Here is a 15862-nt window from a genome sequence, read left to right on the forward strand (position 1 = left end):
TAATCGTACATATATATGACTGAAATAGACCTAATGAGTTCATAATATATTGAATGAATTATTGTGGTGATACTACTGATAAAACAACTACAGGCTAGACTTTTTGGTACCCTTACTTCCGAAACTACCCCATCTTCTTGGTAGTTATCACCGCATAAACCACGGGGGTGTTTCCTTCTCGACGTTTTGTCTTAGAGATTTTTTTCCTAACGGAAATGACTGGATCGGTTATCAGTTTCCTGGGTTTACATGTATAGGTTTCACTTTCGCTTCAAAAGCGAATTTGCAACACGCGGATGAAGTGCAGAAGGTTCGAATGAGCAGAGATTCACCGAAAATTGTACAACCGTTCTGAAAAGGGAATATTCTGAAATCTTGTAAGGAAAAGGTATCATTAGTAGCTGATTCATGACAAAAATGCGTAAAATTCTACAAACTTTATTTTTTTTTATTGTACGCGTTGTTGATTTTCACGTAGTTTTTCAACAATGTGAAAACAAAATATATCACGTTGCTTTTTACGTCGATTCTACGCGGTGTTATATGGTGGCTGATTCGGGCCATACTAACAAATTTTCTGTTCGGCTAGAGCAGCGATAAAAAAATGTAACATTGGCCCGATGTTTGGTTTTCTCGAGCGAGAATTCAAAACATTTTGGTTATCGCGCGAGAAAACAAAAAAACGGGCCAATGTGAACATTTTTTATCGTTGCTCCAAGCCATACAGAAGTTTTTTTTTAGTATGGCCAGAATCAGCAGCCACCATAGTGCAAGGACACTTCGAGAATGCGTCACGAATTGGCTACAAAAATGATGTCGGGTGCGGTGCATGATCAGACATCGACTTATACAAATGTAATTGGAGGTTATCATTTCTATACTTGGATCAGACAAAAACTGTATCTACGTCATTTCAACGTTTTTCTTTTGAGACTTGTCGGGTTTGGTTTCTTCGATTTCACTTGATGTTGACTGCTCAGGCAGAAATTGTATCTACTTCGTTGCAACGAGTTTCATTTGGTCCATCCAGTAAAAGGGAAAAAATGCGAAACGCATCTCGATAAGGAAACAGATAACGAAAAGGTGTAGAATTTTCTTAATTGAAAAATGCATTAAAATTCACGGAAAAATAACTGAATAAAGACGATTACAATATGCTCTCATGCCGGGGTTATTTATCAATATAGGGGGTCAAAATTAAGGTAAATCGCTTAGTTAGGGCAATTAGCCATTATCGTGTGGTCACTGTACACACACAGCCTATAGAAACGAACCGTACTAATCAAGGGTGGCTTTTAAACATCGGGAATACAATTAGACTGGCCACATTTCATAGTTGACGAAATGTCATGAAATACGTTGAATAGAGTTTCAATTTCAATTGGAAAAAAATTGAAAAAAGCGTGTTAGGACCGTCGTCGAGTTTAGTTTCACAACATACATCGCGATTGACGGGTTTGTAGGATACATTTCTTTTACGAAAACAATTATTTCCACACACAGGAAAGGTTGCGCATTTTTTGATGTAGTTATTCATTGCTTAATAGTTCCATTCGACGAAACAGGAATGCCAATTAACGAGCAAAGAACACGCGAAATCTGACCTCCAACCAACACGGAGATATATCGTGATACATGTTTATTTAATTCAAATGTTTTGTGCAGTTCAGAAGAGCACACGCAAGATTTACCAAGTTTTCTTTTCAGTAGATTAATTTGTTTATCTTCCGCAGGCTGTCAACGGACAAGGAAACCTGTAATCCAGATATTGTGGTTCATTATTGCGAGGATAAAGATATGGATATGGTTGAACAGGAGCCGGGGCGAATCGATCCTAGTCACGGTGCATTCGCGTTCAACAAACTTTTATCACATGACAATGACAGTTCGGGAACATCGAGTTCAGAAGATAAAGAAATCGACGAATGTGTTAGTCCATTGAGATCGATAAGTCCACCCTCGCCCAAACCTACATTAATGCGTAGACTGTCTGAGAAATTGAATCTCTCAGCTGCCGGACTCGATCTTGAGAAAATGGATACGGATATTTTGGTGTCCATGTTACGAATGCCCACCATAAAGAACTTCTCAGCTTTAAGACGACAAATAACTCAAGCTAGTCCGCAATGGATACAGAAATTTTTGAGCTCGGGAGGTTTGGACGTTCTGTTAGATTCGGTAGAGTCTATGGGCAATAAACGGGTTGCTCAGTTGTTAGATGCGATGGTTTTGCTGGAATGCGTGGCATGTATCCGCGCTTTAGCTAACTCGAAAATAGGACTGGAGTACATCACGCAACAACAAGACAATACCAGACGACTTGCTAATGGTAAGTTGTGATCGCAAAAAAGCTAAAATTAAACTAGGAAAAGACACCGGAAGATAAGTATTTTTATTTAAGCGCAAAATTCATTGTTATCGTGAATTTTTTTCGATAGTCCGAATTAGACACCGCAACAACCCTCTATAATTTAGGTTTCAGTCAGATAATCATTTCACTTTTTTAAACACATGATGGATTGAAGAATAATGATCCATTTGCAGCAAGATTGTAATGATATTCATTGCCGCTTGTTGAAGAAATTCGATGAAAAAATGTATCTGTAATACAGCAATTACATGTTTATGCTTAGTTCCTTTCAGGGAGGTGGGAGTGTTCACTCCCACCTCCCTGGTTCCTTTTGACTGTGATATTTACGCCAATCCTATGTACGCAGTTTCGTGGAAATCAGGCAATTGGTTTTATGAAATACGGGTACTTGATGTAAGCGCCACCTAGCAGTGATTACCCGTTTATACTTGATATGCGGAACAGTATGCGGTGCTAACGAAGAACCCACGTTGTGCGATGGTCGTAATAGTTTTAAGGATAATGAAGATACGGTTATTTCGCTATCCGGTCACTGGTGCAGATTGCTCTACTCAGTTATACCCATCAGTTTCATCGTAAACCCGAATGGGCAGAAACCGTAACAAAAAATCCTACGCGTATATATAGGCGTTAATTTGGACTGGTGCCCGGGTAATTGGGTGACAACAGTAGATAAGAAGTCGAACAACAGCTAACGTATATTGACTGTCACAACATTGCATCGTGTCTTTTTCAGCCTCACAGCTAGCAAACAAACGCCAAATGTCAAAGGCGTTTTCTATTCGACTGTTTTTTACGTAAGAATGACGTACCTATTTATATATTCAATCACCACACATACAACGATTACAGTTGAATGATAGCTGTCGTAACCAGATCCTTTTGTCCTCGTAACACAAAACATGGTCTCCCATCCAAAGTCACATATTCTGAATCGAATCCCAGTAAAATGATATCTAAAAAACTTGTTTGGTGTTAATGCTTTTTTTTAAATTTTCACGCGATCAAAAAAAACTTATCATAATGTTCACAAGTTATTAAGGGTTGAGAAATCAAATCTTTTGATGTTTTTAGGGTCAGATTTAATTGTAATTGCGGTGATGAAATATTATTTCGCGGAACACAATAAGTAACAATAACGGCGACGGACGTGATCTCATCGGTAAACTAATTACAGCATATAATATCGAATGAATTATTTACTCGTGTATTTAATCAAAATCACTGACACGATTTGTCGTTTTAGTCGACATTATGCGTACGATTGATTGACAAGTTACTAGCGAAATAACGCACAGAAAACTTATATAATATTTATAAATATGTATGTACTGTTTCAACCTTTCTGATGAAATATTCATATTGTGCGCATGCCGAACTCAGCCAATTGTTCACAAGCAACCGAACAAAGAATTTTCGTATATTTGTCGGTAGCTTGGAATTAAATAGCTTATTATTCGAAAAAGCCTTACAAAACGGGCATTCATTAGTGGTTAATACATACTACTATATAAACTACAGTAACGAATCGATATTCACTTGCTGACCACAAAGTGCGGTTTTCTTTCGGCCACATTTCACGACGTTATTAAGTTATTGTTAGTTAGATTGATAATTGACATCGTCGCTAATTCAATTACCTGCTACACGAAACGGGGAGATTGTGAGTGAGAGGAAGTGATTCTTACAGTTTGGGAATCTTTACACCATGGACCAGAAAGCGAATTCGATTCCAACCACGTAAATATACCTACTTTGGACTAAACACAAATGGAATGGAGTTGAGTTAGATTATTTAGCAGCTCGGATTGTGATAAATCTACGCCGTAATTGACAAGTAACAACGTTTAGATATACACCAACATCTGATCGTATCCTCATAGTACAGATTGAATAGTGAAATAATAGTCGCGAGTATTTTAAAAATCGAATCCAAAGCGATATTTTTAGAAGTGACTGAACACGACAGGCGACTGTTGAAAAATGGCATCTTATCTGAGAAAGTGGGCCAACCGCACCGGAATTGATGTCAAAAAGAGCAGATCACGGAAGAAAAATGGAAGCAAAGATGAAAGCAAAGGAAGGTGTTTTCGGTCACATACGTCGCTGTCATGTCTGGCGGTACGGAAAACAATGCCTTCCCGTTCGGAAGGATGTATCGGGATGGTGAAAGATGAAGATGCCATATCTTCCATCCTGACTCCTCAAATGTGCATTAGCAGTTTGACAAACCCGACCGCAATGTGTTTTACACGCTTAAGAAAGTGTATCGAATCAAGATCGGATATATATTGGATGGAAGATTTCATGGATTTGGGCGGATTGGAATTGTTGTTCGAGTGCATTCAAAGCTTTGTCGACAAGCAATACTCCAACCAGAAAACGTACGATATATTTTTACAAGCCGAATGCATCAACTGCATCAGGGCCGTGATGAATTCTAGAACTGGCCTCGAAAGTTTACAATCGAATAAAATATTTGTCCTGCAACTTCTCGGTGGTAAGATAGATGTATCGGTTTTACTCGACTTTTTATTTATTAATCAAGGTGGCCACTTACCTGGAAGTCAGGGAAAAATCAGGGAAGTGTCTTTTCTTTAAAAGAGTCAAGGAATTTTGTAAAAAAGCTTAAAAATCAGGGAAATTTGTTGAGATTGCTAGATTGCGCGTAAAATCAAACAGTTTCCATCTATGTTTTACGTATTTAACTGTATCATTTGATTGGACTTATAGCAGATCGAGTCAGGGAAAAGAACGTGTATGTCAGGGAACAGTCAGGGAATAAGCGAGTCAAATATAAACGACCACCTTGTTAACAACGTTATGAGAAGCACATCATGATTTCTATAGTTATGATGATTTATTCTATCTTATAACACGTCTATTTCATTATCTTTTGCCAGCTCTAGATACAACAAATATCATGGTGAAAAAACAAGTATTCGAACTTCTGTCCGCTTTATGCGTCTACTCAACACAAGGCTATAGACTAGCCCTAGATGCATTGGAAAACTATAAGGTATTTACGAATATTTACATGTATTCGTTATGGTGGCTGATAAGACCAGATTTCGTCTTGAATAAATTTCCATCAAAATATATTCACAAGTAAAAATAATTCCACTATGAGAAATGAATCGCATTTAAAACATATTAGTATCTTCATCTAAAAACTTTCGTTATGAGTTATAATCACCTTCGAAATATTTACGTCAATAGAAATAATTGCACAATGAAAAGGAACTCTCATTCAAAATATTCTAAGTCAAAATAATTTCGGTGTGAAAAATAAAGCGCCTTCAAAATATATTTGTGAGTAAAAATATTTCCATCGAAATAATCTTTTTCTCAGGAAATATTTTCATGACCCGTATCAGCCACCACATTTCATTGATCGGTATCATATCATCGTATTGTCGATAAATCCTTTTTTTTAGGTGAATCGGAAACAACGATACCGATTCAGTCTGATTATTAACGAATTAAGACAGGCAGATGTGACTCCGTATAAGGCTACACTGATGGCATTTATCAACTGTATATTAGTTGGACAAGAGCGACTCGAAGAAAGAGTCTACACAAGGAATGAGTTCATAGGTATGCAAATACCAGTCACTTTGAAAAGTACTTGACGTTCATCCGTTGTCGATGGTAGTTTTAAGGAAGAACTCAAGACGTCCGTGCTGTTAAATGATTCCTATAGCTTGTGACGTTTTTTTTTAACGATTTCAGGATTGAATTTGCTGGATTTAATGAACCACTTTAGAGATGAAGATGACGACGATCTTCAAGTACAATGTGAAGTATTCTACGAGGAACAGCATTCAGACGAAGAAGCGATATCAGTTGCTAATCAAGGAAATCCCGTCGATCTCAACGATCATCGTTCAGTTTTCAATGCAGTCTTTGATAAGGTAGAATTACAATTATTGGTTTCATTCAGAATGTTTGGTGAATTCACCGAACAAACTCCGGCGTTCGTGACGAATGGATCGGGTGATTAAGTGAATTTGTTTTTTTAGGTTTGTAATACGCCTTCTGCGAGCGCGTTTTTATCCGTGTTACAATCGATGCTTCAAATCGACGAAGACGACAATAAAAGTGAAGATACGTGGAATTTAATCGAAACAGCTACAAAACAAGCAGTACTGATAGATCAACAGAGTAACGTGTACATGAGACATCGTGGAACGCCGCATAAAACTACAACTATCGATAAATCTATACAGACTATCGAACAAACTGATAATGTCCCCACAGCTTCAAACCTTTGTTCAAATTGTCACGATGTAGTAAGAAACAACTCGAACAATATGGAGAAAACAGTCGTAGATGGCGCTGCTCTTTCTGCTATGAGATTCTTTGCTCTTTCGGCATCGAATTCCGTTGAAAACGGTACCGCGATAGATGAGGATTACATACCAGAGTGGAATATGCCAATTGAAGAGCTGGTCATTCCCGTAAACCATTCAGAGTTGACCTCAGCTCGATCTGATTCAGTAAATGGAGGTGAATATCCGCCGGATGTTATATCATGTCGGACTGAAGGCGAACCTCGTCACGAGCAAAAAGTGGACGAACTACTTACAACGACATATTTCAATCAGTCCATCAACGAGCTTCCTGAAATATCGTCGACGGTATCACCGCTATCCGAGTCCCCGGTAACGATGTCAAAGTTTTGCCCAACGGAGACGATGATTCTAGAATCGCCAATGCAGTCGCATCTTACTCACAAATCAACAACTTCACCAAACACGGATTCACAAGCATCATCAGTTCCATTCGCAAACAGAATATCATTGGAATCTTTAACCACTAAACATATCGCAAATGTGGCATCTATGGATAACAAAATAACAACTACTTCGGCAAGGGATTTACCCGTTGTATCTTCTGGTGATAATGGAATATCGACGGCATCTTCACCCGCGGCAACAAGTGCAACTGAGTCAGCACTTGTATCTATAAGTGATTTATCCGTAACACCAACAGCAGCAGCTTTGTCAATAAATGGAGATATTACAACATCGCCGCCGAAGCTAGCTGCAGCTCCACATACTAGTGTGTTTCAACCATCAACAACATCATTAAGACAGATTACTAAACCTGAATCCCCACCACTGCGCACAGTCGCGGTGCCATCCGAGGGACATCATTTCCCAACTCCAGCAACCTTATCCCAGCAGGGTATAATACCCAAACCCCTATCGCCACCATCCCTATCCCTTATTCCGGATGGTATAGTCCAAGCACCTCCTGCTGCAATTGGGATACCACCACCGCCACCACCTCCACCTATACTCCCTGGTGGAGCACCACCTCCACCACCCCCACCCATCCTCCCTGGTGGAGCACCACCTCCACCACCCCCACCCATCCTCCCTGGTGGAGCACCACCTCCACCACCCCCACCCATCCTCCCTGGTGGAGCACCACCTCCACCTCCACCACCCCCACCTATCCTCCCTGGTGGGGCACCACCTCCACCTCCACCACCCCCACCTGTCATCCCTGGTGGGGTACCACCTCCACCGCCCCCACCTATGCTCCCTAGTGGGGCACCTCCACCACCACCACCACCACCCCCGCCTGGTTTCTCAAAGAATACTTCAATAAGAAAAAGATCGAACACGTTACCAATGGTTGGCTCAATATCAATTCCAAAACCTAAACATAAGATGAAAACGTTGAATTGGACTAAAGTACCGCCGCATGTTATATCTTCATCACGTAAGTCATTCATTTAATTATTTTCATATAAAAACACTAAACGCACATGTGCCTGACATGTGTCTGACATGTGTCTGACATGTGCCTGACATGTGCCTGACATGTGCCTGACATGTGTCTGACATGTGCCTGACATGTGTCTGAGCTGTTCATATAATTCGATACGGATTGTTTATGGTGTTGCACTTTACAGTATCAGAGTCGGGTGATATGTGTCCGGTGTGGAAAGATGTGTTAGAAATGTCAGATCCCGTGCAGATAAACTACGACACTATTGAACAGTTGTTTTGTCAAAGTGTACCGAACAAAAACAAAAGTGCACGGTCAGGGACTATAGACAAGAAAGAACCTACAGAAGTAAATATCGTCTGAATACATTTCCTTCAAGATGAAAAAAAAACATGTAACCTGGTTTGGAAAATTAAATCATGCGAGTTTTCTTCTTGGAATTTCGCTTTGTATGACATTAAATCTACTTTTCTTTGCCTGATTAGATAAATCTTCTGGACGCAAAACGTAGCATGAACGTAAATATCTGTTTGAAACAATTCAAGGCGACGAACAAAGGCATCATAGAAATGATAGTTACAGGAGATCAAGAGAAACTAGGATACGAACGGTTGAAACAGTTGGTTCAAGTATTACCAACTAGTGATGAGGTATATATGTATATATCGATCAAAGGACGTATCTGTTTCACAGACATTTCTGAATACTTCTATCCACTTTCAGAGATAAAGTTGATATGAATACATCAAAATAAATCCTAATCCGGAGGTGGATAGAAGCATTATATCCGAAACGTCGATGTAACAGATATTTTGTGTTGATCGGGGGTTTCTTGTTCATGTATTTTGGGGTTTTCCAATTCCATAACATCAAATACATCTCCTGAAAGTTTCCATTGAATCTTCCGTCAAAAACTGGAATTTTTTATATGCATGAATAGAATAGAACTTTCCATGGCAATTTCAGGTCGAGATGTTAAAAAGTTTCGACGGAGACATGTCGAGATTGGGCAACGCCGAGAAGTTTTTCCTAGATTTACTAGGAGTTCCAGCTTATCAGACGAGGATCGATGGCATGTTATTGAAACTCGAACACATTGCAGTGATGAACTACATCAAACCAAACGTCGAAGTTTTGATAACAGCCTGTAACGAGTTACTCGATAGCATCAGTTTAAAAGAGTTCCTAAGACTCGTACTTTACGCCGGTAATTTCATGAATTCGGTACGTGTTGGTTTCCATAAACAAAGCGACTGTCTATATTTGACTCGAAGAAAAACCCACAATCATAAGAAAAATCTATGAGTGCAGTTTGAGCTTCGCCATTTTCGAACCGTTTTAGAATAGCATTTGGGTCGAAACGTCGAACTACTCTCATAGTTTTTCTTCATGTTATTGTGTGGATTTTTCTTCAATTCGGTGTGTGTGTTTTTTCGTTTTGATAACTCTCCTAGTTCTAGTGAAATCTAAATTCACTCAAATTAGTTTGATAACCCGATTAGGATCGACTAAGCGCAATAAGTAGGTGGCTTTGATCCAGATTTCAATGAGATTTTACGTAGAAATCGGATTTTGGTTTTCATTCTACACGATTAAGTGTTGTACGTCTAATGAAATGTATTTACATTCATTCGATAACCCGAATAGGAGTTATCTATCGTCTAAGCGCAAAAAGTAGCAAGGTGGCCTCGGTGCAAATTAGAATTAGAATGTTTACGTAAAGTCGGCTTCTGGAATGTCAAAGTTACTTTTGAACTTCAAAGTTCGGTATATTCGACTTGAAACGACATTCATTGATCTCATACATTGGCGTAGATTAAACAGGAGGTTCATACATCAAAAGTTGATGAAATTCATTGAACCCCAAATTGAACTTTACCTTTACGCGCTAAATATGGCCTATTTATGACACGAATGTCTCGGCTAATGCTGCTACTGAGACAACACTCTACGATGTATGACAATAATTCTGCAAGATTTGGAGACACGTGCAAACAGATACTCGTTCTCCGTAACGATTGTCTGACCAGGCTTATGGACAATAGTTTGTAGCTATCTACGTTACTTCGATACCCACTTCCATATGGCGCGCGATAAAAACAGCGTTATAAACAGAGACTTGGGAAATTTTACGGTTGTGTCTCTAACACCACATTAAATTGCTATAGCTGGTACATAATAACCTTTTTACTAATCATCTTCCAACGTCTTTTCATCGTTTCGCTTGTTCATCGTTTCACCTTTACTATCGTTTTACTTTTTCATTGTTTCACCTTTCCATCGTTTCATCTTTTAATCGTCATTTCGCTATCTTTTTATCATCATTTCACTATCTTCTCACCATCTTTCGAAGTAATGCTATATTTTGGTGGTTATCGCCCCCCATTCTTCTACGAACAATAAGGATTGAGAGATATCGCTGAAAAGGTCATTTTCGTGTTTTTTATGATTCCACTTGATGGAAATTCAATAAAAGAAGCAACTTTTATGTTATCGCTGGACTTTTACGTTATCGCGAGCCAGAGTAGAAATGCTTGTCAATTAATCTGATCTTTCATATACGAATGAATTTTTTACAGGGTTGTTACGCCGGCAACTGTCTCGGGTTCAAAGTAAATTCGTTGGTTCGATTGACAGACACGAGGGCAAACAAACCGCGCATGACATTGCTGCACTTTCTCGTCGAAGAGGCAGCTAAAGGCAAGAAAGATATCCTGGCATTTGCTGACGACTTGACGAAGCCTCTCGCAGATACAGCTAGGTACGAGAGATTCTGCTAATATAAAAGACTACATTTCCTCGCATTTGCGGCGTAAATAACGTTAGATCTTGTTCAATTTGTCCCAATCAGGCTAACTATCGACGGTATCACTGGTGAACTGAACCAATTCAAAGTGGCTGTTAATAAGTTAAACAAGCAGCTAAAAAACTCTTCCGATGAACTGAAAGAACAGTTCGAAAAATTTGTCAAGGTTTGTTGATTTAGTGGTTACGTTCCACAGCGCTCTGGCAATCAGTACTTACGAATCTTGTTACTAATCACAACGTATCGAATGTCTATTTTGACACCCACACGTAAGGCAGACATACCGGATCAGTGTAGTGGTTAGAATCATTATTTTGCAGGCTGCATTGACTGACATTGCTGAAGCTGAAGGAGATTTACTGGAGATTGACAGTCTAACGAAGCAATTAGGGAAACATTTCTGCGAGGATGAGAAATCGTTCTCATTACAGGAATGTCTATCGACGTTCAGGACTTTCTGCGATAAAGTACACCAGTGTGAGAAGGTATATGCCCACAGTCAAACAAAATACTCCATTCTATCCATCGCACGCTATTTATTCGTTCGGCTTGTTCTTACTTGTTCCCGAACAATTTCGAGAAAAAAAGAAGAGATAACCGTTCGTATTGAAGATGAGAGAAGTAGGAGGGGGGAAAGAATGTTCACGAGGTGCTTATTTTGTCAAAATTCTGAGGATACAGGCAAATTTGATTATATTACAGGAAAACGAACAAAGACGAATCACGGAAGAAAAAGCGGAGAAAAGAAGGTTGAAATTGGAGGAAATTAAAAAGAAAGGTATATTGTCCAACGATCTAGGTAGAGTAGGCTTCAGCTGTACAAAGTGGTCGCGACTTAATGGAATTCGCACGCAGTTGGTTCGAGCTGCGCACGCGAAGGCTACTCTACCTGGGACCCTCTTCCTGGACTTTCCAATCAAAGATTAGCACAAAAGATCTAGATATATCATCTCTAATGCGTACAGGTCATTGAGATCGGTTGATTAAGCACTATCTAGATTGGTTTTTTTTTGTCGCCACACACTGATTAATCTGAGTGGATCTGATTGTCGCTGCCAGACTGCTGCCAACTCTAGAAATCGAATTGACGGCTTTCACGTTTTACAATTTCAGACGCAGTCAAGACTCGGGACGAAGACAAATCTAACGATAACATCGTCGACAAATTACTGTTGGATATAAAACGCGGAAACAAAGTTCGGAAACGGTCCCTTTTTCAGGCTGCTTCTGACCTTCTTACTTCCGAGAAACTATACTGAAATAAAATTGAGCTGTTTGATATATAGAATTCTATATATCAAACAGCTAGTTAGTTAACTAAACGGCTGCCCTCGCAAAATCCGGAAGATTAATTGACAGGTCTTCGGATTGATATAAGAGCGGTTGTGATAATGACATCAAGACTTCGAAGACTTCGTGTCAAACACAGTACTGAAATAAACCGTAGTTTAACGCATTCTTGACCAGTGAGGCGCGAGTGAGTCTGGAGCTATTGCTTGGGTGAGATATTGCGAAACAGTTCAATTCAGGTTCTAGTGAATATATGTCATAAAAATAGAAAAATAGAAAAAAAGATGATATACATGATATCATTTACAATACAGACTCATTGAACGGATTTCGATAGGTCGACATTATACACACAATTTCCGTGTAAAATCCAACAAGTTTCTATCATCAGGCAATCAGTTATGTCATTAGCAGAAGCGTTGTAGTTACTGAAAATAGACTGAACATTCCGTTTTATTAAACGTTGGATTTTTTGGTTACGAATGCGTGCGTCATCACACATTAGATAAAGCACCCCGACTTCATCATCCATCCTCGCACCTCCCGTGTTCTACCAAGGACGTTTGAAGTTTACGGATCTAACATTGACTTCGTTTTAGAATCCATGGTTCTACGAACGTTCTTTAAAGATGCCAGTGTTGATAAATTGTTGCTAGGCGTTGTTTTGACGACACTATTACCTTCTATCATCTAACTATCTTACATAATATTACATGGATTGCCAATGCGGTTATTTGCTAGCCATAACCGGAAGTTAATTAATCTTTCTCATCGCAAGCTAATAATCATTGTGAATGATAATTAAAAATCATAGTGAAAAATGATTAACTAGTAGACTCGCTTTCCATGAGAGTGTGCGGGTGGTAACACAATAACCGTGATCAAAATTCAACCGAATGTATATGTGATAAGATTATTGTCCAATAGATATTCGGTTTTGCAAATTCTCCGTTCTCATTGGATCCAGTAAATGTCAGAAGACGTCTAGCGTACGAATGGACGACGTCGTATAGAAACGAGGCGCGGGAAAATGAGACATGAGATCACACCGTCAACACAGCTTGACCTATAACTAATTACCGATTTGATCAGATAAGTACAACAACGATAGCATTACTACAAACTTATATAGTTTCGATAGCTAATCGAGAGGTAACGATGATGGTAATCAAGTTCTTCTTCTAAATAGTCTTGTTCCGACGGTTGTCGACGAATATTGCAAAACGACCTATGCAGACCCAGCAAAGCCCGAAGGCCGAAACCCACAAAATGAATTATAAATGAAATACAAGAAATGCGGGGATAGCACATACTGGGTCTCCTGGGGAAGAGTAATCATTGTATTCAAATTTCTAGCCATCGAAGGCACCTGCCACATAAAGACAACTTGGCGTGATTGTGACTGTGCCAATAGTGATTGTTGAATTCCCCTCACGTTCAACAACGGCCTTCTACATGATGGACAAGATGTAACTTGTGATGCTAATGTTTTATTAATCATAAGCAACACCTCTATCTGGGTTCCACGTTAGATATATCTTTTTATCCTTGGTCAAGCGAGTGATCTAGACGTAGATACAGTAATATTACAGCGATTCTTACCAATTGCACGGACACTATTTGGCGGAAATTGCATCGCTAGCAGAGGCAATCAGTTAAGTCGTAAATAATTATCTCAAAACGCATGATTGTGACAGTTCTTTTGATGAACGACGGATATACGTCTTTACCAAATTACGACGTACATTTCATCTCATTTGTAATCATCCTAGTCTAAATATATGTTTTGGGAAATGTCACTTTGACGTTAGTCTATTTGAATATAAAACTTCTTCTTTTCAACAAGGGATTCCAGTTAAGAATTTTCCCCCATTTGAATACGGAACCAATGGCGTCTATTTGGTTTCGATTAAAAGAAAAACGCTTTGAAGTTTACATTAACGCATGACATTTGGATTTCGTAAAATCGTCCATTTTTTATTTGATAATCAGCAAGCCATAAGATACGCTGCCGAGTCATAACAACTTACGATATTGGCAATACCGTCTTGTTAGGAAACGGTTGTTTTTCGACGGATTGAAAGTAGCAAATTAGATTTTCCGCTGATGACCCTGAACGGATTCGACGACGCAAACATCACGTAGATATCACGTGATTCAAACCGTAGAGGTATAAAGTCCATAACCTCTTTGAGGTAAAGATGGCACATTTATTTTTCGAAGCCTCAGAAACACCTGCGCGCTGGAGATGATGGATATTCATGAATTGTGCTCGTTTATTACAAGACGACGGCGTTGGGAATCCGGTGCTATTTCGCTAAGTTAGCGCCGTTAATGGTCTTACACGATGTAGTCGACCACGGGACCAACATTTCTGCATACAAAGTTTACAGAATCGTCCTCGAGGTATGATAAAACGGCGCGCAGACTTCCTTGTATGTTGACAAAATAGAAATCCAAATAACCCTTGAATATCCTTTGGGCTTCGCTGTCTTTCTCTCTGTCTTACTTCGGCGGCATAAAATGAAGTGGATGGTCAACACGCTATCATTAACACTTAGTAGTAACACATACTTAGTATCTCGATCACGATTCACAGTATATCGTACGTTCCAGATGAGTATCGACTTGTGACGCGCCGAGAACTCCGACAGAAATGACGATGAGAAATACGATATAAATGTACGTATTTATTTGAACAATCAAATAGATTGTTTCTCAACTCTCTAACGTCAATTCAATATCGTTTTTATGATTTATTAAATGAGATTTATTATATGAGATTTAGCGATCCAAAGTCGATAAACAATTTGATTAAGTACCGTCCTCGAATTCTACGAAGGCTTTTGACTCGGCTAAAAGCTCCCAGGAGGAATCAACCGACTAAAAGATTTAAATAAAGACATCGCGTGGTTAGTGAGTTCAGTAACGCAAGGCCATGGCTACCAAAGTTTTAAGACAACAAATGTAAGAGGTTAATTTGATTTGATCTTTTCTTTCTGTAAATCAAGCTATCAAAGGTTTCCCATCAACCTTTAATGTTGTTTTTAAGGTAAACCATTTTTCTACCCGTGAGATGAAAGATGATATTCAAACATCCCGAAGGTGAACTATTAATTCTTAACAAGCCAAACTTCCATTTACTTAGTTTTAGCAACTGGGAAATCAATAGCTGGTTCCAAGACTCAGTTTCAGCTTAATTTATTGCTCCACAAGTAATTACGTTGTACCATAGACTCAACAACCTTTCGGTAGCCATATTTAACTTCCATTATTGCACAGAGCACCAGAATTTAACAGAAAGATTACAGTAGAGCGGAACGGTAATACCAAAGTTCAATTTTTGATAGAATAAACAATTGGTTAATTAAAACAGTCGATAGAAACAACAATTGTTTTGATAATATTTATATATAAATGTAGTCAAAGCGTGTAATGGGATACCCTTTTTTAATGAACAGCCAGATTAAGCAATGACCTTTCGAACAGAACAGATTTTTTGTCGACTATTATCATCGGTATGTCGCAACGCAACATGTAATGTACTTCTCGGGCTTTGAAAAAAAGGAAATGCTACATCTCCAGTCGCTGCCATATTATATTTCTAACAGATTCTACGGTTTCGCTCAATACGGCGATATCTCCAATGAGCA

At 39.0% G+C, this 15862-nt stretch overlaps 1 protein-coding gene across 1 annotated transcript; it reads left to right on the plus strand.

The window, feature by feature from the left end:
- Window positions 1-1996: 1996 nt before the first annotated feature.
- On the plus strand, window positions 1997-12257 carry LOC141906334 (inverted formin-2-like). Its single transcript, XM_074795581.1, has 13 exons — window positions 1997-2329; window positions 5275-5390; window positions 5809-5968; window positions 6104-6285; window positions 6394-8104; window positions 8298-8461; window positions 8599-8763; window positions 9080-9337; window positions 10693-10874; window positions 10965-11085; window positions 11240-11404; window positions 11622-11697; window positions 12033-12257. The coding sequence occupies exons 1-13, from the start codon at window positions 2035-2037 to the stop codon at window positions 12176-12178; spliced, it is 3741 nt and encodes a 1246-aa protein (XP_074651682.1). The 5' UTR covers window positions 1997-2034; the 3' UTR covers window positions 12179-12257.
- The last annotated feature ends 3605 nt before the right edge of the window (window positions 12258-15862 follow it).

The sequence above is a fragment of the Tubulanus polymorphus genome, chromosome 5, assembly GCF_964204645.1.
Source record: "Tubulanus polymorphus chromosome 5, tnTubPoly1.2, whole genome shotgun sequence".
Lineage (NCBI taxonomy): Eukaryota > Metazoa > Nemertea > Palaeonemertea > Tubulaniformes > Tubulanidae > Tubulanus > Tubulanus polymorphus.

Coding starts and splice junctions, on each gene's coding strand:
- LOC141906334 (XM_074795581.1), top strand. CDS start 2,035: ATGGATACGGATATTTTGGTGTCCATGTTACGAATGCCCACCATAAAG. Junction 8,105..8,297: donor GCATGTTATATCTTCATCAC/GTAAGTCATTCA, acceptor TGCACTTTACAG/TATCAGAGTCGGGTGATATG. Junction 10,875..10,964: donor CCTCTCGCAGATACAGCTAG/GTACGAGAGATT, acceptor TGTCCCAATCAG/GCTAACTATCGACGGTATCA.